The sequence below is a fragment of the Trematomus bernacchii genome, unplaced genomic scaffold (genome assembly GCF_902827165.1).
Source record: "Trematomus bernacchii unplaced genomic scaffold, fTreBer1.1, whole genome shotgun sequence".
NCBI lineage: Eukaryota > Metazoa > Chordata > Actinopteri > Perciformes > Nototheniidae > Trematomus > Trematomus bernacchii.
In genome coordinates this window covers 9,933,020-9,958,501 of record NW_022987648.1, presented here as the reverse complement: position 1 = coordinate 9,958,501, position 25,482 = coordinate 9,933,020, and the positions used below count along the sequence as shown (strand labels likewise).

The 25,482-nt window shown below is 41.0% G+C and overlaps 1 protein-coding gene across 4 annotated transcripts in view; it reads right to left on the bottom strand.

The window, feature by feature from the left end:
- LOC117485939 (histone deacetylase 4-like) overlaps window positions 1-25,482 on the bottom strand; it is a 164,002-nt gene that overhangs the window by 33,187 nt on the left and 105,333 nt on the right. For all 4 annotated transcript variants that reach the window (XM_034134645.1, XM_034134647.1, XM_034134646.1 and 1 more), the window contains 10 exons: window positions 17,517-17,645; window positions 17,055-17,161; window positions 16,734-16,841; window positions 15,740-15,953; window positions 14,810-15,021; window positions 9,924-10,196; window positions 7,470-7,659; window positions 6,201-6,334; window positions 3,741-3,843; window positions 1,676-1,722 (listed from right to left, as the gene is read on the bottom strand). In XM_034134645.1, coding sequence (XP_033990536.1) covers window positions 1,676-1,722; window positions 3,741-3,843; window positions 6,201-6,334; window positions 7,470-7,659; window positions 9,924-10,196; window positions 14,810-15,021; window positions 15,740-15,953; window positions 16,734-16,841; window positions 17,055-17,161; window positions 17,517-17,645 — 1,517 coding nt within the window. The remainder of the gene's footprint in view (window positions 1-1,675; window positions 1,723-3,740; window positions 3,844-6,200; window positions 6,335-7,469; window positions 7,660-9,923; window positions 10,197-14,809; window positions 15,022-15,739; window positions 15,954-16,733; window positions 16,842-17,054; window positions 17,162-17,516; window positions 17,646-25,482) is intronic.

Here is a 25,482-nt window from a genome sequence, read left to right as displayed (position 1 = left end):
ACCCGAAGTCCCGGAGTCCCCCGGAGTCCGGGACTTTGGGTGGCAGTAAATCTCCACCCGAAGCCCCGGGTAAATCGCCAGAAGCGCAGACACCTCCTCATCACTCCACCGATCCCACGTTTTATTTTGTGTTGCCATAAGTTAGTCTCTCTCCGTTGGTGCGCTGGGCTAATGCTAATAATGCTAATGCGAGGAAATAAAATGGCGGCTTCACAAAAACTTTTCAGAGTTTTACGGGACGTGGTTTGCAATTCGCCCAGCCAATCAGAAATTGGAACCTTTTTCTCCCCAGGAAAGTCCCTACTCTCTAGCCGGGACTGAAAAGGGGTGAAAAGGTTTGCATGAACTAGGTTCTAGTTCCAGATCTTTTTGGTGTGAACGAAAAATCCCAGGAACTATCGGAACTATTCCTGGGAAAAGTACTCCGGTGTGAAAGTGCCTCCTAATGTATTGGAGAACTAGCCAATAGAACCACGAGTGTTACTTAGTGATGTCACTATGTTAAGGAGGTAAACAAAGGAGTCCAATGGAGGCGTTTCTGGCAGGGCTGAGGGGGGGGGGGGGGGGTTGTTTGAGAGAAACTCCATCTGGAGGGATCACAGGGATTTTAGCCTTTGCAGATCATTTACATGCTCAAAAACCAATATAACACACTACAGGAAAGGAAAAAACCCCATATGCATAGGGCCCCTTCAAGTCTTAATTTTGTGTTAAAGCTTACATTTAGGGCTGGCTCAGGCTTACCTTGAACCAGCCCCTAGTTTTGCTCCTGTAGGCTTACTGTCAGGGGGAATTCAACGTATGTCCCAAAAATACATGTTGTGTCTTTCACCTAGCATTATTTAAAAGGTGTAATGTGTGATATTGAGCTTTAGAAATAAAATGTAATTGATTTAATTTAAAGGCCTATGTACTGTAGGTATGTGTGTATTGGGCTAATCATTGGAAATCCTCAACAATATGGATAAAAAGTCAACAGTAACACACGCATGCAGGTGCTAGACTGTTCCAGCATATCCATTTGGAAAAGAAAGCACTTCCAACCATCTACATCATTGCCTTAGCACACTAACATCCCCAAACAAACTGCTCTGCACACAAACAAAAACATACCCCCCAACCGTACCAACGCACACACACACACTAACACACACAGCTCGTATGGTGAAAACATCTGGTTATAATTACAAACACGGCGGAAAGCCAAGCTACAGCTTTTGTTGCCTCTGGTCCTTGAAGGGCGTTGTGTGTGTGTGTTTGCAGATTGTGTGTGTGTGTGTGTGTGTGTGTGTGTGTGTGTGTGTGTGTGTGTGTGTGTGTGTGTGTGTGTGTGTGTGTGTGTGTGTGTGTGTGTTTGGCGGAACAAGAACAAATGGGACTATTATTTAGGCAGGGGGCAGAGAGAGATTGCGCGCAGTTGTTATACTACTTTTTCATGAAGCTGAAAGTAGTTTCATTACAAAGTCAGATGCCAGTTGGGTATTGATTAGATTAGCACAATGTTGTAAAAAGAAAAGCTGTTAAAATAGTCTGTTACAGCAATTTTCCACTGGATAAGCGTGACTAACGTTGGCAACTTCCAAGTTATATCAGGCACACAAATTACCAATACTTAATTACACAGTGAATATTTGTAAAATGACTCAAGCATGACTTTATGAAGCAAGAAACTTACCCCTACTCCTCCGCATGGTAACCTCACAAACATGGGGCTCACTGAACCTGAGGCAGGAAGACAGAAAATGAGAATTAGAAATAAAGAGCGAAAGGTCACCAGGTGAAGAGGTAACTTTCTGGACTCATGGGCACAAATACGCACATGACCTCTGATTCTGAGCATTTGACTTTCTGACCTAATCTAACAACAAGAGTATACAGGGGCTTGCTTTAATTGGGCGAAGTGAAGGGGGAAAACAGTATGTCATTGGCCTCATAATGAAATCCTCTCAGGAGGAATCTGGAGATCTGTTGCTGTAAAGTTAAACAATGGAAATGAGTGAACTTGTTTTGGTCTAGAGATTACAATTTTCTCTAGATGACAAAAACCTTAGTTGTTATGTCTGTTTGGAATTTTTTACTTGGTTTATAGGTTTTTAGACCAAAAAAATAACTGCATGGAATATCAAACATTAACCTAATGCCAATCCAGACAACTGGATCAGACAACTGGATCAGTATAGCAATAACTTTGACAAAAGATTAAGATTGAATTAACAGCTGACACATTTATGATAAAAAAAATTGACAAAATTAAAAGAAAAAAGTCAGAAAAAGTAAGTAAAATACACAAGGTGTAAGCAGTGTTGGAAAAAGTATTCGGATCCTTTATAACAGTAAGTAAGTAAAAACACAAAATTATTAGCATCGAAATGTATTTCAAGTATCAAAAGTGAAAGAACATTTTTATACTTATACATTGACTAGTTTGTCAATGTGGACTGCATTATACCATATCAGCATATTTGCATATGCACAAAGTAACTAGTAAATGTGTGTTGAGTAAATATAGTGGTATAGTGTAGTAAAGTGTAGTGTAGTAAAAAGTATAAAGTGGAATAAAGTACAAAAAAGTACTTGAGTACAATACTTGAGTAAATGTATTTAGTTACTTTCAACACCTGGTGTAAGGACTGTTCCCCGACTATAATAGAAACCATTAAGGACACCAATAAAGAAACTAAAACCAATACAAATGTCCATCTGAAGTGTAGACTTCATTAAAAAAAACTGCAGAAATGAAAACTGCAGGTAAACGTAGTCGGACATAATCCTTAAATGGATTAGACAAAAGTGCAAAAGCAGCATACAAACCAATAAAAAAGCATTATTTTATTTAATTTAACTGCATTCTTGGTACAAGGTTTTTTGAAGAAATGTATCAATGTAAAAATGTACCTGCTCTTATTTTCAAAACATTAAACTAATCCCAATTCAGTGTTGACAACTGGACAAGTGTTAAGTTTCATGAGTGAAACAACAGACCTCTGAAGCTCTATGGTCTCAGGAAGCCACCCGCTTATTCAAAAATACGTTAGTATGTTCTAACAGTTTGCTTTTCTACTTTCTACTTGGTCTCCATTTTTTATTTTTGGTGCGTGTGCAAACGCACCTGTTTGCTGCTGAACCTGGTGCAGGATTATCTGGTATTTCTCCTGTGTAAGCAGTAATAATGAGGGGAATGTATGTCTGCGCTGGAATGAAAGCTAAGATGACCACTGGGGTTTGCCCCTTCTGCTCAAACCCACACGTATAAAGAGACTGCCTCGGCTACACCTGCACTTCGAGCCACTAAAGGCCAGACATAAGTGACAAAGCAGCCTGCGCGACTTCCAGTTAACAAGCTTCAACAGTTCCTCGCCTTATCGTAACACCTCCAGGACTTTATTAGATCGGACCATTTGTTATGACACGGTTTAAGCATTAAAGCAGACTCCTTTTGCAGACGCTGCAGCTTCAAAGCATTCAAATTAACGATTTAGAGTAGGATTAAGTCTTCTTAAATGGACACACATGACTTAATATTGATATGTACAGTGTGTTGTCTGCTTTGAGCAGTGTGTTTCAGCATTAAAGCTTCACATTTAAGCAGAATACTTTAGATTAAGCAGGTGGTTGACAGCATGATTTGCAGTCAGATTGCCTAGAAATCTATATTGCAGCTGCTACTTCAGCTCAAAATTGTAATAAGCTTTTTTGGGATATTGTGTGTGTGTGTATATATGTGTTCTAGTAAGTCTTACAGTCCAGTTTCTGCCGCAGTGGGTTGGTTCCGTACAGCAGGACGTGTGCTTCGGAGTGGACCGTCTGTAACTCCTCCAGTGAGGCCTTCCTGCCGCGGATACACTGGAGAGGACACAGGTAGAGAAAGATCAGACAAAGAGAATCACAATCAGTATTGATTCAACTGAAATTGACAACATACACACTACTGTGTTTTGTTTTGATACTGTACGTATTTCAAAGCTGCTATGTTGTTTCCGAAAAGGAAAAATAAAGTTAACAAAAATGTAATAAATAAACAAAGTGATGAGTAAAGTGAAACCATCCAATCTGACATAGTCGGCAAAGAAAACGGAAAGGAAAGAGACACAATGTTATTAGTTCAGGGTCCATGCTCCGCATTTATGAAATCAAATCAGGTTTTATTTATAAAGCACATTTTAAAAGCGATTTTTGGTCGAGCCAAAGTGCTGTACATGTATGAAGAAGTAGTGCAGATAGGTAGGTTCAATGGTGTCTGCACGTATAAATGTATTTATGAATAACAGTAGGAAGGGAAACTGGTTAATTTTCAAGCCATAACTAAAAATGTGTAATGTTCTTTTGTAAAGTGAAGAGTCAAGCGAAGATAGCTACACACTGCCCCCATCTGGACATTTTAACCATCTGCACTCAGAGTTTTATTCTGGCAATATGTTAAAGACTAACTCTTGAAGAGATTTTTTTACAACAAGGATAAAGAAACAGAACACAACAGGTGTACGTACAGGAGATTAAGTAGTGAGAAACATGTAGCTTTAATTTAATGTAGCATCGGTATAAAACCATTAAAGGTGGGGTAGGTACGTTTGAGAAACCGGCTCGAGATACACTTTGTGTTATATTCCATGGAATGCTCTTAACATCCCGATAGCAATGAATATCTTAAGTGCTTTGACAAAAAATCCATTAAAAAATGTCATCTGTGGAAGCCGTGGTACTGTAAAAAGCACGACCAATCATTTTAGCCGGCCCGGCTAAAATAACTGGATGGCCTACCTGCCTGTCAGCCTTCCATCGGGGCACAAACTTATCTCGTGCCCTCATTGGTCATGTGCGCGTTCGTGTGTGTTGGAGGAGGGGCTCTATAAGGAAGTGGCAGATTTTCTCCGGTTGTGTATTTTCAAATTCTAGCTCACTCGAGCTCAGTGGCGAGCCGTGAGCTTTATACCTAGGCCCTCTGACCCCCACCAATTCCCTCGAAAAAAAGAAAAAAAAAGAGTTATTACGTCACAGCGTATACTTCAGCGGAATATCAAAACAACGGCCCAGGGTGCAAAACGCATCAATGACAGCGACCCTCTACCACACAAAACAACACCTGTGAACCCAATTTGTGTTCTTTGACATTGAAAATGATATTGCATTGTGTTTGTTACTTTCGTTGCAGTTGTATGTCTTAAGTGTAATTTGGCATGCTTTTATTTTGAAGGCGAGTTCACGCTGTTGACAGGAAGTTGTTGTTGCTATGGAAACAAGAAAAGTTTCACAGCGGGCGGAACTTGTCATAAAGTCCGCGATAATAAAACCCACCCATTTAGAGGGAAGATATGATTGGTCAATTGTACTGTCATTTGACATTACTCTCTCGTTCAGTTACTATAGCTGGCCCTCTGTGAATCGCAGAGAGGGCCAGACGAGCTTCTTTCATGTAACCCTTCACATTCAAACAGAGACTGAACAGGCAGATTCTAAGGATTTATTTCTTTGGAAATGTTATTTTAAATACAATTAAATCAAGTTTTTTTTCGGTAAAACTAATGAAAAATATAACAAAAATAATATTAAAAAAATATATATTTAAAAAATATATATATTTTTTAAATGTTTTTAAATATTATTTTTTAGAATATCTTAGGCCCTCACAGAGGGCCTAGAGGGCCCTGACGGCTTGCCACTGCTCGAGCTGGTTTCTCCAAAATTACCTACCCCACCTTTAAAGTGCTTCTCCTATTTTAATTTTTAGTTGTGGCCTCTAAAAAATAACATTCAAGGACCGAAAAGGATAATATTCCACCTTAAAACGTTGGTAACATCCGTTTGTTTAAATCTCTTCACTGATATCATACTGTGAATCTAACATACATATTTTCCAGGATTTCACAGGAAGATGGAGACATGAAGAGCATACTGGATACAGGAGGGCGAGATGATTTACATTAGATTGGTGTCAAGATGAAGCTTTTAAAAAGCAACTTACAGTAAACCATGAAGACACAAGTGCTACGTGCAGAAGTGTGTCTTTTTTTAATTCATTTTATTTGCAAGGTGCAGTCCAAACAGATACAGATTTCCGTCTGCGATGGAGGAAGTCTTATTACTTATTTGACTCTCCGTTACTCCAGCAGAGGACAATTCAAATCTGTTCAGTTTGATCTAGAGTTTGACAAACATTATATCTGTTCAACTCTGTCTCCTCATGCTGCACCCTGGGGCCTCACCTCGCAGTGCGCCCTGAGGCCTGTCTCCTGCAGGCGGGACCAGATGCTCTGGATGCGGCCGGCGTGCTCTGGGTGGCTGGTGGTGTTCCCGCACATACACTGGTGCTTCTGCATCAAAGAGTCGTACACCAGACCTGGAAAACACACACAGAGTAATTGTATATCTTCAACGCAACAAGATTCCTATAATCAAAGTCTTATGGTCTATTGCACCTGCTTCAGCTTAAAAAAAAGCTAATGTTTAGATGATTCTGTACAGTAAATGACACTTGTTATGGTATATATTGTCAGAATACATAGTAACAGCCTTGCACACACACAGTGAGTGTATGTTTGCTCCTCATGCTGTGTGGTTCCAGGAAAGGCTTTCTCTAACCTGCAATCAGCAGGATTAGAGTGTTCCTACATGGTTGTTTGCCGCTCTGCTTTATGATAGATCTCTGAGTGAGTCAGTGTCCCTTAATGAAAACCATTATGAAAATGTGCGTCAAGAAGCTTTGTTTACTAGATAAGAAGATGGTGAAACTGCACTGATGTCAATGAACACTATCAGCATGCAGTATGAATGACGAAAAGAGAAGTAGTGCATTCATCAACCTGTGTGTTTCATCAGATAAGATCTTCTTGACATGAAATAAGTTTGGACTAGATAGACGGAGCAGTTGAATTTAAAGACAAAAAAAGTACATTCAAGACAGGATTCATACTAAATAAAAAGAACAGCTGACAAATGTAAGATACAAATCATGTGGACTAAATGAACACTAATGTGTAAGGACTTTTCCTAGTTAATGTCACTAAAACAATGAAGGCTGCAATTTCCATCCTATTTTACATACAAAAATAATAAGGACATATCCTTGTGTCCTTTATATACTGTATCACGGTGTTGCGAAGAGCTTTAATTTAACTCAAAATGTGTTAGTAGTTGCATTTTTTGGGATAAATGTCAAGTCGTTTTTATTATTTATTCTATAATATTTTAAAATTGTAAAATATATTGCGTTTGGGATTCAAGGCACATGATTACGCATTTTGTCAGTGTTTTCATTGTTAATCTTATAATGTGTGTAAAAACAAGACTTTGAATTAACATTTATGGACAAACTAGGTCAACATTTCTTTTTAAATAAATGTAAATAAATCTAGTGTTAAAAAAGTTAAAGCTTACTCCTCAAATGGATTGGAACCGAGTAAGAGGAAAAAAAACCTAACTCAAACCGCAGTGTGTAGGTGTAAGACCCTCATCATTTGTATTTTTCAACAGACCTGTAGTGAACCGAGGCTTGGCGGGGGGCTCCTGCACCACCATGGGGAAGGAGGCGGAGGCGGGGGACGACTGCGCCCTGGAGAGCGGGCGGTGTCCGGCGAAGCTGACCGATAATCCCGCTTTCTCCATGGAGGCCTGGTAGTCCCTCAGCTGGTGGATCCGCTGCTGCTCTAACAGCAGAGCCTGTTGCTGGCCCACACAAACACACACAGACACACACAGTCACTCACATGTTCACTGTGACTGCTGCACTGCAATGTCTGTCTCCTGCCAGGAGATGGCACTAGATTGTCGCAAATATCAAGCTGCTGTAATAGAATATACACATAGGATGAGTAGTTATACACAGTCACATGTTGGTGTTTTTCTGTTCTGTACAGTAATGTTGAATATTTAAAATGATAGGTCTTACAATTCTTATCTTTTGAACATTTGGTTATTATTTGGTTTAATATATAGTTTAATTATTTGTTCTTTCTTTTTTCTTCCAAAAAACATTTGCTCTTAGATTCAAGGCAAACATTTTTTTGTTTTATTCATACCATATGTACATTTTTACATACAGTAAAGATTTGTATTTGGAAAAAAGCCCATATAAGTCAATACATACAACTACATAAAAAGGACTAGACTTAATAACAACAATGTTATTTATTTTCTTTAGTTGACTTCACATAATAATTATTCTATGTATATGATTATAAAAAGGGAGCAGCCTAGAACAAACAATGATCTAATTGCATCCAACTGCCTTCAAATTGAAAAACACATGTACTTTTATTTATGAATGATTTGACAGTATTTATAATAAGTGCTTAAAAGCTCTTCCCATCGAGTTAAATATCTGATCTTTCCACTCAAAAGAGTCTCGCCGAGCAATCCTCTCTGTTAAACCCTGATGGGCGTGTCTGCTTACACTGGGCGCCATGGCGACAGTGAGAGGAGTGCCTGATTGAATTTGGCTGAGCGGACAGTAGGGATGGGCGAGACAAATGAGGACATGGTGTCCTCCTCATGGTGTGTGTGTGTGTGTGTGTGTGTGTGTGTGTGTGTGTGTGTGTGTGTGTGTGTGTGTGTGTGTGTGTGTGTGTGTGTGTGTGTGTGTCCCCACAGATTGTGTGCAGTACAGAGATAGATGTACAAGTAGGGTTTTTGTGTGGGTGAAAATCTGAATTCTGAAAACAAGAGAAAGTGATTGTCTATGTGGAGTGGTGCTAAAGGGAGTAGCGTGGAGGAGGAACACGAGCCCTAAGCCATTCATAAAAGAATACTCCAGTAGTACACCATGTTTAAGTACTCTTTTTACTAAAAAATCAAATATGCCGGAGAGCGGGCTGGATTGACAGTCGGGGAGAAAGGCGGATCGAAAGCAAGTGTAGTGTTTCAGATAGTACTCGCTCCATCTGTCACTGCTGTCAGATTTTGCTTACAAAATAATCACCACATTTAGACAACCAGAGAAAAGATTCCCCCATTATATCTAGTTATAGTAACTTAGAACCTGAATGAATATGTTTTACACGGTGGATTGCAGTCAAATCAATCTGCAGAAAGAAGTCAATTCAACGTCAGACAACACCATGGAATGCGTTTTAAATATTCATTTCTATATTTGGGAAAGGCACACACTTGTGCATTTATGATGGCTAAACTGTCCCCAGAAAAGAAAAGAAAAAACAGCACAAGAGAAGGGAGGAGGTTAAAGACAGAGCTGGACAACAGAGACATGGACAGAAGACGACAGACAGGAAGTCAACTCTAAAGGGAACACGGAATGGGCTCTGGCGTTGTTTAAACAGTGGTGAATGGGAAATAAAATGTGGACTGACTTTGTCAGTTATGAAGAAGAAAACAGTGCTGCGGTTATTTGCAGTTACATGGCTGTCGCATAGCTTTGTTCCTCAACAGACTATTTGTTCTTAGTGGAAGCAAAACATTCGTACTTTAATCAATGAAATCATGCATATTATTCCTGACTCAGATAATGTTACTCAGATGGGGTTTGATGCCATGTCATAGCAGATCCGTTTATTCTTTTATTTTTAGTCTCCATTTCATTGTTGACACTGCCTCACAGCATTTAAATATTATTAATTTCAATTTAATTTAAGAAAACTACGACTACTTCGCAGACTTTTTAAAGTAAAGAGTATCCTCGTTTTCTACTATTCTTAATTATAGATTGGTCCATTATAAAATATTCTAATTTATTCTGTATATATTATCTCATGCATTCTTTAGATACCCTATAGATATACTGTGTATTGTTCTGCTGTTAATATATATATAATATATGTTGACTCCTGTGCAATGCTATGCTACCATCCTGCTGTGATAAAACCATTTCCTAATTTAGAATCAATAAAGTATTTCTAATCTAATCTCATTTAATGTCCTGCTTCCTTTCATCTCTTCATAGCGCTGTGTCTCTCTTATAGTCTTCCTCTCCTTACCTGTCGGAACATGAAGTCCTGCTCTTGGTCTCTTAGTCTCTCCCTCTTCTCTCTCTCCTCGTGCTCTTGGGGGTCCTGCGGCTCCTGCTTGATGACCATCCCTCGAAGGGGCCCCGTCTCCTGCGCGGACATAGGAGAGGAGGGCGCCAGGGAGAGGCCCTGGTGCTCCCTCAGCTCCTCCTCCGTCTCCTCCGGGTGGCTCTGGTGCTGCCGGCCGGGCCCCGAGGCGCTGGAGCCCACCGCCGACACCTGGTCCCCGGGCTTAGACATGATCTGGAGGACGGGAGGAGGAGTTCAGTTAAGAGGTTTTACAGAGGTCGGATTTCCACTGGGACATGCACGCTTAAAGTCCAATCAGGCAAAACTATTTATTTAGCCTGCACGGGTTGGATTTGAGGTTTTTGAATATTTTGTTTCCATAACATGTCTTCTTTAAGTGGAATGCAAGACATAAACGTAGGTATTTACTGTTGCGCTCACCACTCATATCAGTGTTTCCCATACATTGCGCCACAACTAAATATCGTCCGCCACAAATAGATAAAACATTTGTTGTTGTGGTCTAATGGATAGTGAGGTGATGATCGGAAGGTTGTGAGTTCAAATCCCGCCTGGAACACCTAGTACTAGTGTGCCCTTGAGTAAGGCCCTCACTTACTCCAGGGAGAATGTCCCTGTAATTGGTCATTGTAAGTCGCTTTGGAATAAGGCGTCTGCTAAATGCCTAAATTGTAAATGATATTTTTGGGAGAATAAACCCCACAGATCCTCAACTCTGGTGTCTCACTCATTAACAACGCAGAGCAACAAGAACGTTGTCTGCTTCAACTCGCATCTATTTTTTAGAAGTTAAAAATACAATTAAAAATAAAAACACACGTTCCAGTTTCTTTAGTACATCTAGAACTAATGCAGTCAAATACAACAGCGTTGCAATAAAACCTTCAAGCCCCACTGTTTTAAAGGAGAAATCAGAAATAGATTGTTTTTAACATTTAGTTGTTTTATTGTTGTTTTTATTATCTGTTGTGCTATTAGTTTGCCTTCACTTTTACAATCCAATTATCATTTGTACATTCATTTTATGTAACGATATTAAGGTGGAGGCTTTAAATAAGTCCACTGGGTTTTCTGCCTCTTCCTGATGTGTTTTAATGCAGAAACAATAAGCTAACCCTAACCGAGAGAACATCGGGACAGCGGCTCCACTGAAGATGTTTTTCATTCCAAAAATAGCTGAGAGAACAAAACATCGATGCAAAAGAACTAAAGGTTAACCAAACAAAAGCGAACTAATGGAGATAAACCAGACCTGTACTCTGAGCGCTGATATTTATTTAAAGATCTCCGTGACTATATTAGAAATACATATCCAGGTAGGAACCATGCCTCGGCCTGCAGAAAAGTGAGCAGAAGTCAAAAGAAAAAGAGGAAGAATTGCGGACTGGATCATTTTTGTTGTGGCAGCTGTCCCAATCCCTGTCGTCAAAGAACCTCAACCTTGATGTGTAGGTCATGATTGGAGTGGCCCACTGTTTGTGCTTGGAACACACACACACACACACACACACACACACACAGAGACACACACACGGCTGGCATATTGCCCAGGGAACAGTCCATTGACGTCAGAGAGAGGGCTCTTGCCTCATCCCGGTCCCTCTTCTCCAAACAAACTCAAAACACTCCTCCACTGACTCTCACTCTCTTGTTTTGCTCCCTTTTCTCTCCCTCCAACCTTTTCTTTTTCTAAACAGTGGAAATAGTTGCTGGGATATGAACCATAAGGAGGGGGGGGGGGGGACAGACACTGCTGTTGAATCAATTGAAAGGTGCAGATAAAACTTGACACGAGTTGACTCTTGTCACTTTCTTTCTGGCTTTTGTTTCTCACACACTTCCACAACAGTGTTATGCAATTGAGTTTAAATCGCAGGTGATCTTTGGTAAGCAGCAGCAGGCTCTAGTTGGAGTTGTTACAAAATCCTTTCTTTGCTGCCAACACGTCGGACCATTAAAGCCAGCATTTTCTCAGGGAGGGCCCCATTGCTGACTTGACTAAAAAAAGGAAAAGGATGATTCATGTGGAGGATATCCACTGGATAGTTTGTGAATGTGAGCTTATATTAATGGCAGCCATGATGGTCCTTATCTCTGTAATATAAACTGGTATTAAATCCATTCTGCTGAGACATGCTGCTGCCTGGAGTGCCGTACTTCCACGTGTTAAATAGAAAGTTATTGTTTTTCCAAACCTGATTATGCAATAAGAAGTATTTCTTGGGGGTGATTCTACTTTTTCCATCATGATATGATGTTTGAGAGGCAGTTAAGAGACGAAACATGGCCAACTTGGGACTTCCATCAAGGAAGTTATGTTTTGGGTTTGTTCGTTTTTTTGATTATTCAGCAGTATGAGGCGAAAACTACTGGTGCAATTTTACTCAAAATGGATGTAAGGGTGTAGAATAGGTCAAGAGAGATCCCATTAAGTTGTCGGCCGGATCAAAATGAAGGGGCAGAGAGATGCATTATTTTTTACTTTTCTTAAAGGGGCCCTTATTATGCTCACTTGCAGGTTCATATTAGTATGTAGTGTCTCTGCTGTGACATGTTTACATGCTTTAATGTTCAAAAAGATCTTTATTGTTCTCATACTGCCTGTGCTGCAGCACCTCTTTTCACCCTCAGTGTCAACATGCCTTTTTAGTTCACATCACATTTTGTAAGAATGGGACTGTTTGGTATAAACGTCCAATGGATATGGAACTATTCAACATTATAAAAACACAACTAACTGAATAATTAAGCCAGAGCGACCGAATATCGGAGAGGTGAATATTTGCTACTGTGGGAAAAAAAAAAAAATTCTCGAGATGGCTGCATTTTGGTAACTGTCGGATCCTGTTTTGTAGCTGTTGGTGATTTTACCATTGTTGCACCCATAAATAACTGCAATTATTTGAATTGGTGACGATGCGCCTTTGAGCCAATATTACACAACCGTCTTCTCGCTCAAGTTTATTCTTGCTTAATCACCTATTCCTGCGTTTGGAATAGAGGAATACAAAAGGTTTGGATTAATGTTGGCAACCACTTAATTGAAAAGGTTTTACTGCCAAACTTATCCCAGAGACAATCACATGTCAAGGCGTTTTTCTTGTTGATTTTGGTGGAAGATAAAAACTGTTACCATGGCTCTGGCTAACACCCAAAGTAAAAGTCTTTGGTATTTCAGGTGAGTGACTGAAATCATTTTGGAGTTCAGAGTTTCTTACTTGACATTAAAAGTAATACAAATGTAAAATGGTGCAGATGATTTCAGCTAACTGACCTTTACAAGCTATGCAGAACTCAGAGTGACCCCAGTTAGCTGAATTACCACCATCCAGTCTTTCCACAGCAACAACTTTAACTTGTCACTGAAGTTGATTAAACACCTACAGCTAGGGCTGTGCCGGATAATTGAAGCTTTAAAGCTTCATCCTAATCTGCTAGCGTTTAGCCTTTTAGAAACAACTATTTCACTGTTTTCTAAAAACGTTTTGCTGTCATGCTTGCCACACACAAAGGGAGGAACGCACCTTCATTCATTTATGTAACCAAAATAAGTAAAACTCCATCCATCGAAGGGCTGATCCACCGTAAAAACAGACAGAATAAAAAACTAATGGCATTCTGGGATAAAATCACAGCAGTGAGAGGAAAGCTGGCCAACATTAGCTGGCCAGCAGGATAAATCCTGCTACCTACTTGTTGGATAAATGGCCCCCCACTGAGCCACCATGTGAGCCGGATTTTTATTTTAATTAAATATAAGAACACTTTCAGAAGCAGGCAGGAGGCAATCATGTATTGAGTTGTTATTATCCAATTGGAATGCATGCTGCAAATGTCTTAATTAACATGGACCTACATTGAGTGGTCTGTAATTGGAGACACTGAATTAGCGAAGAAATCCTGTTTCACACACGCACAAGAACATTGAAGCATGGCATGTTCACAATAAAAAAATGTTTAAACAGAGAGGTGTTTTGTTTTTTACCAAAACAATGAAAAATGTCATGTTATTGTGATTATATAGTAGGGGGAAAAAGTATAGTGAATCAAATACAGTTTCTATTTTTTAATCCACAATGCAAAGTCATTAGTCAGTTGGTTGCCTGGAAAAAAGCATTAACACAATTTAATGTGTCGTGAAATAACCTGCTTTACACCTAAGCTGAACTTAATTAGCGGTAGTCACCAACAACACCAAGATAATGGGGCTAAATCCTACAGGAATTACAGCATGCGTACACACACACACACATATATATATTGACGCTCACACAAACAACCATCTCATCAATGACCTTATAAAGCTGCAAATCCCCTCATCACCTCGTGCGCACAAACACACACTTCTACTCATGATGCACCGAGGCAAACTTCCTGCGTGACCGTATATGGAGGCGGCTTCCTCTAAAGCACAGTTGCCAGGGTGACAGGGAGAAGTAGGGATAGACGAACACGGACAAGAAAGACTTGCTAGAAGACTTGCTGATTGCACGCTGATTCATCCTGCTCTTGTAGCAGAGACAGGATTCACAGAGATTAACCAATAAGCGCGCGCACACACACACACACACACACACACACACACACACACACACACACACACACACACACACACACACACACACACACACACACACACACACACACACACACCACACACACACACACACACACACACACACACACACACACACACACACACACACACACACACACACACACACACACACACACACACACACACACACACACACACACACACACACACACACACACACACACACACACACACACACACACACACACACACACACACACACACACACCTTGTTGATGATGTGCTGCTGCTGTTGGAACTGTTGTTTGTGTTTCTCCAGGAACTGCTGGTGTTGCTGTTGGACGACCAGCTGCTGCAGGGCCTGGGCTTGTCCACACTGCTGCTGGGGCAGGGGGGCCGACTGGGTCCTCCCGAGGGGGCGGTGGCCCCGCGCAAGTTTGGAGACAGAAGGCGACGTTAGCTGGAGGCCAGCAAGACCCACTGTGGTAAACACAGGAGAATATTATTACCTGTTTTGTAATGATCTGAGTCTAATTTCTGTAATTGATTCCATTATTCACTCTGAAAACAATACATTTTCTAAAAAGCTACGGTTGGTAAGAAGAATAAAAACAACTTAATGTAAATGTGTACTTAAGTTGTCACTTATTTTGAGAATGTTGCTTGAGACTGATAATCTGTGAAAAAAATCATGTTCTTTGATGTCCTCCTATTAACATAATAATACAATATAATAAAGAACAATCTATTTTGCTTAAGGAATATATATATTTTTAAAGTTCAATAGTTACATTTTCAATAGACACAAGATAACACGAAACAAAGACCTACATTTTAGACAAGACATTCTGAAGACCACCGCACAAAAACAGACACTGACACAAAAAAACCTAACAAACTAATTAAGAATATCTTTTAACACATGATAACATTAAGAAGTTCCAAGTTACTGTTTTTGAAGTTTTACAGCCTTGTTAACAAAAGAAGGAGCTAATCAAGCAAAATTATACTGACAGTTATATACTGTCATATTAGAAAGATTAATTTTATGTACATTCATTATTCAAATTAAGTTTCAAAATCCCTCATAATAGTTAACACAGAGAAGTGTATATCATTATATCATAATAATACAAACGAGACAGCAGCCACTGATAGCGAAGAAGTCAAGAATATAAATGTTGCAGTGGATACTGACCCATTGGATTGTGGCTCTGCTCCAGCAGCACCATGTGTTGGAGGAGGGGGTTGTGACCAGCCGTGCCCCCTCCGGCCCCCTCCCTGTCCAGAGCCGAGGATGCCAAGTAGGAGGGCAGGTGGGCAGTGGGCAGGAATGGAGGGGTCAGACCAATGCTCTGCTGTAACGCAGGCAGTGCCAGACGACTGTCACCATCTCGGTGTCCTGACACCACCTACAAGGACAGAAAGAGAGAATGAGACACAAGGAGGGAGAAGCAAAGACCAGGCAAACACAGAGAGGCAGATGGACGGAGACAAAGAAGGGTCAAATGAGACAGAATGGGAGTGAGATGGAGAAAGAGAGGCGGACATGTGAGGCACCTTCATGCCAAAAATAATTGATACGAGCTGTTTCGCAAACAAAATATTATTTTGTGCAGTGAGTGATTCTACAGAAGCCTTGAGACGCGAGTGAAAAGTAGTATATTGTGGTGATATGTTTGGTTTATCTGAACTAAATTGTATTCTTTTGAGTTTATGACTTAACGGTGAAAAAGGAGGTTAACTAGCATCATTTTCTAGACTCATGAACATTTGTGAACATAAGTGTTTGTTGTTGAAGGTCTCATTTCGGCCACAAGAGGCTAACAAAAAATGTGTGCTTTATACAATGAACACTTTTAGTTATTTTAACGTTTTTAATAATAATATTTTATGATAACTTCTGGCAGGTGACACTATATTTTCTTTTGTCAGAAGCATTTGTTGTTGTAGAACCCATTTTGGCCACAGGGGGCTACATCATAAAAGTTTTATACATCAAACTGTTGAAATTGATCCTGCGAAATAAATTCACCTGCTAAACTTTTAATTGTCTGCTTTTAACACATCAAACACAGAAACAAAAACTATTAATATTATCAAATAGATTATCTACATTTTTTCACTAGCCTCTCAGAGCTTCCGTAATTTTGTACTATGCAAGTATTGTTTTGTGCATTGAATGTACTCACAGAGCTAGCAGGCAGTCCCAAGGTGATGTTAGGAAGAGAAGGGGAGGTGTAGAGCGAGAGATGGCTAACTGAACCATCCCGTGCTGCCAACCTCTGAAGCAGAGAGACCTGAAAACACACAACCACACAGCATTACAGCACATTATAAGAGTGTTTGTACACACACAAACATGCACAGACAAACTCACAGAGCTCGAGTTCTCCATTAAAAAGACAGACATAGCCAATTTACTTCGGGATTCGTCTGGTCAAACTGTCTGGCCCATTCACACAAACACCAAAAGACACACACATGCACACTCTGGCAGGGATGTTTGTTACCTCTCCTGGGCAGCTGGAGATGGTGACCCCGTTCTCATTGGGGATGTTACTGGAGCTGTTGTTGGGGGAGCTGGGACCTGAGCCGGGTGCACTGTTGCATGCAGACTCTGGAACACACAGCACAAAAATTAGATTTTTCTAACATCCTGGCCTTTAAAAAGCTGAGTTTTCTGAGATGAAATAGGAATATGTTATTCGTTGATCTTATTTTTAATAGCCTTTTGGGTGTATTTATACTACTTATATCCAAAACTTCCCTGAAATGAATCATGACAGTATTTATCTTCATTTATATGACACTTTTTGGAATGAATAAGCCATCAAAGATCCAAATTCTGAAATTCAGTCATTGATAGTCTTAATATTGGCCATAATGGTGATATTAAAACCCTTTTTTAGTCTACAATAGTACTGGGATGATCAGATTCGCAACAGAAGGAATCCAGCAACCAGAATGCTTACCGGCCACGTCTAGGGAACGCTTCTTGGCAGTAGTGATGGGACCATCTTTCCTTCGGAGCAACGGGCTGCTGCGGCGCTCTGTCACTTTCTGCTTTAGCCGGGAACGAAGCTTGAGGTTGGGCTCAGAGGCTGACGGGAAAAAGAGATGGAGGATTCATTTCATAGGTGAAGACGTTTCCGTACAGGGTAGGACAAAAAGAAGTTGAGACATTCTTAACATCGACAAAGGTTATGTTTTCAGTACGATTTGTTGGTTTGTTTGTTAGCATGAATATGGGAAAAAAACTGAAAAAGCCCTATTTTCATAAAACCTTGATGAAGCATTGGCTAAGGAAGAACCCATTACATTTGAGATCATATCAGATGAATGGGGCTGATACAAGCATTATTTTTCACTTATAAATGCACCTACCAAGGTTTTCCCCTCCAAGTTGAAGGCCAGCCGGCTGACAGCCAATTCCCATCTAAATCTCAGACTCTGATTGTCAGCCACCCTCCTAAAGTTTCCTGACCATGTCTGTCTACATTCCACTGTTAAAACACCTATTCATTCATTTGCACGTTTCATTTTGAGATGCCAATTCCGTCATGAAAAAACGGAAATCCGCTAATGTCAGCGCAAGGGATTTCTAGCAGATAACTAAGCAGAGCTAAGCAATGGCAGGGTTAAATATTATATTTCTAACTGGGCCACCCATTCTAATAATATGAATGTGTTACACCCAAAATTAGCCCTGTAAATGTGTAAATGACAGATTCTCTCTAAAGTGTCGCTCGGGGCACAGCGCTTCGTGGTAGATTGCTGTGGCCTACAAGTGGGAGCTTGTTCAGTGGCACGTAGTGGAGCCAACGAGCTCGTCCCTATAGGCCACACTGTATGTGTTGGCCGACAGATCCGTGAGCTGAGGTTAGCCATCATCGAGTGACAGAGGGAAACGCTGCGACAAGAGTGGACGCAGCCAACTGGCAGCTTTCTTGACCCCACGCTTAATGATGCTCTCTCCACGCTCTGCCAGGGAACACTACTTGTTTCCAGGCACTTTCAATTACTGCCACTGCCTGTTGTCATGTGTGTTTGTATGCATACAGTACGTGTTAGCCTGGTTGTATTTTTCTGGGGGCTGTGTATCCTTTTTTGGATTTGCAGTGAAGCTGTTGGCCACAAATGGGTAGAATAGAGAAGAGCCAAGCATTCAGTACATTTTGGGAATCTGGTCGGGTCAGGGATAGGACCTGACCTCTTCTGGACAATCTTGCTTTAGTGTCCCTCTGCCAGATTACCCCAGACACGGGCTGCTTTATTCCCTCCTCCGCTGGCTTCCTTCCGTTCAATTAGATGAGGAATGGATGGTTAACCAACAGTTGACCCCATGCTCATCCCACGACCTTGTATCAAAAAGACCACGCTACGTTAGCCTCAGAGAAGGAGCTGGCATTTGTTGGTAGAGGCAAGGGGAAGCAATTGATTCTTCATTGTGTACTGAAGTGATTTATTGTTAGAAGTCTTATTCAGGGTCATTATAAACCCTTCATGGTCAGTAGCCTTGAACGCTAATCAAGGTAGGATGAAGCTACATAGAGTTGTATTCTACTTCAAGCACTCAGTACACCACCTGGTTGGTGGGGATAAGATGACCTATTGTGAATTCATAATGTCAAAGTACTTTTTCAAATGCACTTTCAATTTTGAGGGGAACATGCCGTTGAACTTATCAAACTCAATTACTTAAAAAAAGACATTCTTCTTAGTGAAGGGCACTCTTCCAAAGTCTTTGTTAAGAGGAGGTGGAGAGGGTCAGGATCAAATGCTATGCAATAACTAAACAAGAGACATTTGAAGGGGAAGACTTTGAGAAAAGCAGCATAGTGCTCTCAAGTTTCATTTGAGTCTATCACACTGGGAATTATAGTAATGTAGCAAAATAATTCGGTGTTTAATTTAACTTTAATTGATGCATGCACATCTTGTGATTGTTGGCATTTGCTGTAGAAACGAGTGGTTGTTTGTGAAGCCAATAATTCAACATCATTTGAAAGCGTGTTGGAAGAGCATATGATACGTGGGGCTGAAAATACAGCTTATATTAGGTGATCGTGAACAAAACCACAATTAACAAAGTTAAAGAGGAATTTGAATGATGGTACCATTTGAATTTGTTTTGACTGTATAGATATTTAGATAGACAATAAACATGCATTGTATACTTGATAATGTTTCTGATACATCCCTAATTCTTACTATGCTTATTCCATTAAGGTCTTGTTGTTGGAATTGCCACCGTCGAACATGCTAAATGATAAACAAACATTTGCTATGCTTAAAAATATTACCCTGGTGTGACAGGAAACATTATTAGCCTTCACTGTGAAGACAGTGGGGCTGCAAAGGTGACAACAACTGTGGTCAATCTGGTGGGAAGCCAGAGGAGGAACGATAAGGCACCCCAGGATAATGGAATAGAGGAAGGGGGGGTGGTCAAGGTTGTGTTTGTGTGTCCTGAGTCATTAAGAAATGGACAGTTAAAAGGAGGAGTGGATAAATGGAAGGTTAGAGGGAGGTTAGGAGGACAGTAAAGGAAGGAGGTGTGTGTGTGTTTGCTGGGCACTGGTCGCCATGGGGTGTTCGCCTCAGGACGCAGTGACTTTGAAGGGTGTTAGTGCCGACTGGGCAAAAGCACACCAGTGTGCACACGTGCGAACACACTCGCTGCAGAGGGCCCAGACTGGTTTTACTGCTGATGCTAGCGTTTTACTGCAGCCCTTTCTCCCTCCTTCGACTCCATCTACCCCCCTCCCCTCCCTTTAAATCCCCACTCCTCTCTTTCCTCTGGCATAGCTCCCCGTTCCCTTCACTGCAGAGCCTTTGTGCAGTTCCTTTTTTTAATGCATTCTAGTAGAAACCATTGGTGAAGGTTAACAACAAGCCTTATTAGTCTACTTACAAGATTGACGGCCCAGAAAATTGCAATTCTAAACAGCATTTACCAAAGAATGTCCAATTTCCTGCCACATTCGGACACTCATTTTGGGTGGGTTTGTACATTTGGAGCACTTTTAGTATCTGCCATTCGAATATTCAGAAGTGCTAACTCTCTGAGTGGCAAAACGTACTCTGGGCTCTTCCTCTGAGTAGATGGCGCAGCAGAGCAGTGATTGTGCTAAAATTACCAGTGATTGTGCTAAAGTTTGGCCAAAATGATTAAAAATATTAGCTAAATAACAAGCTTACATTTCCTAAAACTACAGCATACATTTTCAAGTTGATGTTTACAGGGATATTGTGGAAGGCTATCACATTGCATCATAATCAACTATTATGATGTTATCTGTAGATTTCATGTCATGTATTTAAACTCTGCCGTCTGTTAATCTAAGGAGGAATACAACGCCGTGATTTTAAGCAACAAGACTCATTTTAGTGAAGAGTGTCAGGATGGTTTTTGAACGAACCCTTAACATACCCTTTTGTCAGGCAACAGCAATTCCTACCATGCATTGCTAAATTGGCTTTTGAAGCAAGGAAATTAAATAATACACTCCTGAAACCAAGGTAGCATTGTATATTTTTTTATATTCTAACTTGGATTCCGAAAGTGACCTGTGGCCTGAAATAATTAATCCAACTACAAAGAAAAGTGCCATTTCTCTAAGCCTGATTTACCTCTACATGTTATCCCATATTTCAAATATGCGCTCAAGAGGTTCAAGGGTTCTCTCTGATCCACTCTCACACTTTAAAACTATAAAGTGAAGTCCCTTCTGCTACCCATCTTATGACATATCAATACCAGATTAAACGTCTCTGTAAGTGGTGCTTAATATTTCAATCGGGAGTGGAGGAGGAAGCTGGTTCTCTGATACAAAACATATTGATCAGGCGCTCATCTGTTTTGACAGATGGGAGTCCCGGGCTTCATGCTGGGGGAAGCCGTGCTGCTCTTCCAAGTAAGGGCAGAAAGGGAGGGAGATTTATGGAAATCAATAGAGTAGTTTGCCGAAACTCATCAGTGGAGCTTCCCAGAATATCACGTTGATGATGCATTAGATAGACAGGTTAGATGGACATAGGTAGACAGATACATAAAGGGGCGGCTGAGCTCAGGAGGTAACACGGTAGTCACCAATCAGAACGTCTGTCCGGAGGGCATAGCCAATGGACTGTTATGGCACATTTCCACTACACGGCCTCGCTCGGTATGGCTAGACCTCGTTAGGCCTCGTTAGGACTGGCTCACTTTATGGCGCATTTCCATTACAGTTTAGGAACTGGGGTAGTATCTATAGTAACGCAGTGTAGGCGGAGCCGTGATGTCATCTTCAATGAGAACCCCAGAAAAACAACACAGCCGTTAGCTGTTAGCACTCAGAGCTCACAGCTCCTCATATATGTTCAGAAACTAGACAAAAGTTAAACAAGTACAAACCACAGACTGTCTGTGTCATGGCGAGTACAGTCGCTGCTTTATTTATGTCTGTATAGGCCGTTGTTGTGAGTGTGGACGGTCGGAGCATATACTGCGTTAGCTTAGCCGATCTCCATTTAGACAACACGCATTTTAAAAGGTTTTTCGCCTGCCGTCTGTCTGCAGACTTGTCAAAGCATTAATTCATGGTTTTTACTAACCGGTATCAGTATGTTGTTACTTCGGCATCATTTTGAAACGTGTATTACAATTAAATCACGGTCAAATATGTTCATCTTGTTGTAGTTGGGGCCCCCTTGCCAGCGATTCTCTCTCTAGTTTAGCAAACTCAGCCCGACTCAGCCTGGTTGTTGGCCCGGAAAGAACCTCGATTTTATGGGGCCAGAAAAACTGTGAAATAGTACCCGCTAGCCGGTACTACGCTAAGTGGAAACGCAACCAAAAACGGGCCCTGCACGGCTCGGCACGCTTAAAGCGATCTCCGCGCTGTAGTGGAAATGCGCCATTAGTGTTCATCTCTCCTGATGGGCAGGTGACAGCTTGTATACAAGTTTCTGCCTTTGTATAAAAATGTGAAAGGGTGAATGTTGTGAAAGTGCTTTGAGTGGTAAATATAACATGAAATACCATGTACTAACATATAGATAAGTATGGTGGATACATATATAAAGGTTTGTTTTTTATCTGTTTACACTTAAATGATTGGTTAAAAAGGATGTTGTGTTTAAAAAGGTCTAATCCCTAGTTATTTGCGAAATACATTTGTCTTCGAATTCAGAAAGAAATGTTACGTTAGGTTTTTGATTTGTTTTATTCGTCTGTTTGTCAACCGGAATACAGGACAAATTGAAAGCCATGGAGATTAACTTGAAGGAAGGGTGTAGCATTCACCACAGAAGAATCCAATACATTTTAGAGAGTATCTAAAAGAAAGGGCATACACACATATTTTGTCTCTTTCTTTAACATTGCAAGATAGGGTATAGAGTGCCACAGTGACGCGTCCTAAAACCCGGATGTAAACTCCTTCCGGTTCCTTCGTCAAAAACCAATGCAATTTCTCCATAGGATTTTGGAAAATAGCTCGAAATAAGGTCTGTGGTTGACACACATTTAAGAGACGGATCACGTTTTGTTCAGCCGGATAATATCCACATGTCTACCCTACTTTTATAATTTTCGAATCATAAATCTAGTCGCCAGAAGCAAAATGCTAACGTTATGCTATAAAGGAACTACAGCAGGGTCGCTGCTTCTTAAGATCCATATTCAAACATACAGATTCTAAATTGTACAAGTTGAAGCGTTTGTTTGAACAGTTTGCAGGAGGCAGGTACTTGCTTTCAAGCAGAACACGGGGAAAAACAAAATTAGCGGGAGTGTTTACGTGTTCGGTGTAATGACGTACAACGTCCTCGACAACTTCTGTAGTCCTATTCAGCCACTTGTTAACAACCATCGTTTTTCAGACACGTCAACTCTTCAAAAATCACCAGTCATCACTGCTGATGTATTTAATGTCATAGAACAAAACGTGATCTGTCTCTTCAATTTGTGTCAACCACAGACCTTATTTCAAGCTATTTTCCTAAATCCTATGGAGATATTGCATTGCTTTTTGTCGAAGGAACCGGAAGTGGTAAAAATGCTAACTTACAGTACTTCCGGGTTTTAGGACGCGTCACTGTGGCACTCTATTATGGCGCATTTCCACTACACGGTCGGCCTCGGCCACACTCGGTACGGCTCGGTACGGCTTGGCCGCGTTGGGCCTTAACAGGGCCGACTCACTTCATGCTGCGCTTCCATTACAGTTTAAGAACTGGGGTAGTTACTATAGTAACGCAGTGTAGGCGGAGCCGTGACGTCATCTTCAATGAGAAATCCAGAAACACAACACAGCCGTTAGCTGTTAGCACTCAGAGCTCACAGCTCCTCATATATGTTCAGAAACTCGACAAAAGTTAAACAAGTACAAACCACAGACTGTCTGTGTCATGGTGAATACAGTCGCTGCTTTATTTATGTCTGTATAGGCCGTTGTTGTGAGTGTGGACGGTCGGGGCATATACTGCGTTAGCTTAGCCGATCTCCATCTAGAAAAACACGAATTTTAAAAGGTTTTTCGCCTGCCGTCTGTCTGCAGACTTGACAAAGCATTAATTCATGGTTTTTACTAACCGGTATCAGTATGTTGTTACTTCGGCATCATTTTGAAACGTGTATTACAATTAAATCACGGTCAAATATGTCCATCTTGTTGTAGTTCTAGCCCTCTTGCCAGCGCTCCTCTCTCTAGTTTAGCATACTCAGCCCGACTCAGCCCTGTTTGTTGGCCCCGATAGAACCACAATTTTCTAGGGCCAGAAAAGAGGTGAAAAAGTGGCCCCGCGCCGTGCCGCGCCGGAACTAGGCCTAGTGGAAGCACAACCAAAAAAGGGGACGGCACGACACGGCACGCTTAAAGCGAGCTCCGCGCTGCAGTGGAACTGCGCCATTAGAGGTCTTATGTGCTCTCCAAGTTTACTTCTATGAAATTGGAGCCAAGATGTTGTAGTGTTTCTTGAGTCTGATACAGATCCTTGTGCTCTGGATCAGATAAAGAACATGGAAGTGCTATATTTTATGTGGATATCCTGCAGGGTCTACATGTTCAGTGTGTTATGGGAATGTGTGTGTGTGACAGTTTGTGAAAGAGTAAGGGACAAAAGGGGTCAGCATGACAATTCTGCTTCTGTCATGAAGGCCTAACAGACTTCCTGCCTCAGCATTCAAAGTGGCCCTCTGTGTTTCTCAATTATCACAGAGCCTCTTAGACTTGGACAATGAACCCTGTTGTGAAATACTGTGTGTGCGCCTGGTCTTGCCTCGGAACGTACATTTAGAATTTACACGCCTACATTCGAAAAATGGGTCACCGCAGGCAAAAACGTCATGGGTGACAGCTCTGATCGTCACGGCGGTGCACAACTGTGCTGACTACTGTCACTCACTTCCTCTTGAACACAGTTCACCTCTGTCTGCGAGTCTAATCTGATCTGCAGTGTGGCTGCTCACTGTTGACACAACAGTTCCTCAACAGCCGGGCAGATGCGTGCACATGTCAGAATTCCCTCTCTGTCTCTCGACTGACGTAAAAAAGATGAACGCTGCATTCAAATCTCAATCCGTATTTTTACATTCTTACATTTTTTAGTGTCAATACCTCAACAGAAAAACACAAAGAAAAACAGGGAATAATTTTCCAGTTAAACCATTATCAGAAAACCTTTTTATTTTTGTATTTCTTTGGTTTTGAAACTGACAAATCTAAGAATACATGGATTAAACCTTGAATTCTATTTCTTCATGTATGCACAATGATATGCAGTTCTAGTGTGCTTGTTGTACTTGGTGGTAATTGTACAATTTGTGAATATTTCTCAGCACCACTGACACACATCCCTAGAAATTCCTGATCTACATTCAAGTGTCCCTGAAAGTGAATCTTGCCGTCTGACGCTGTGTGCCAGTATAAATCCTTCTTCCTCCCTCCAGCTCGC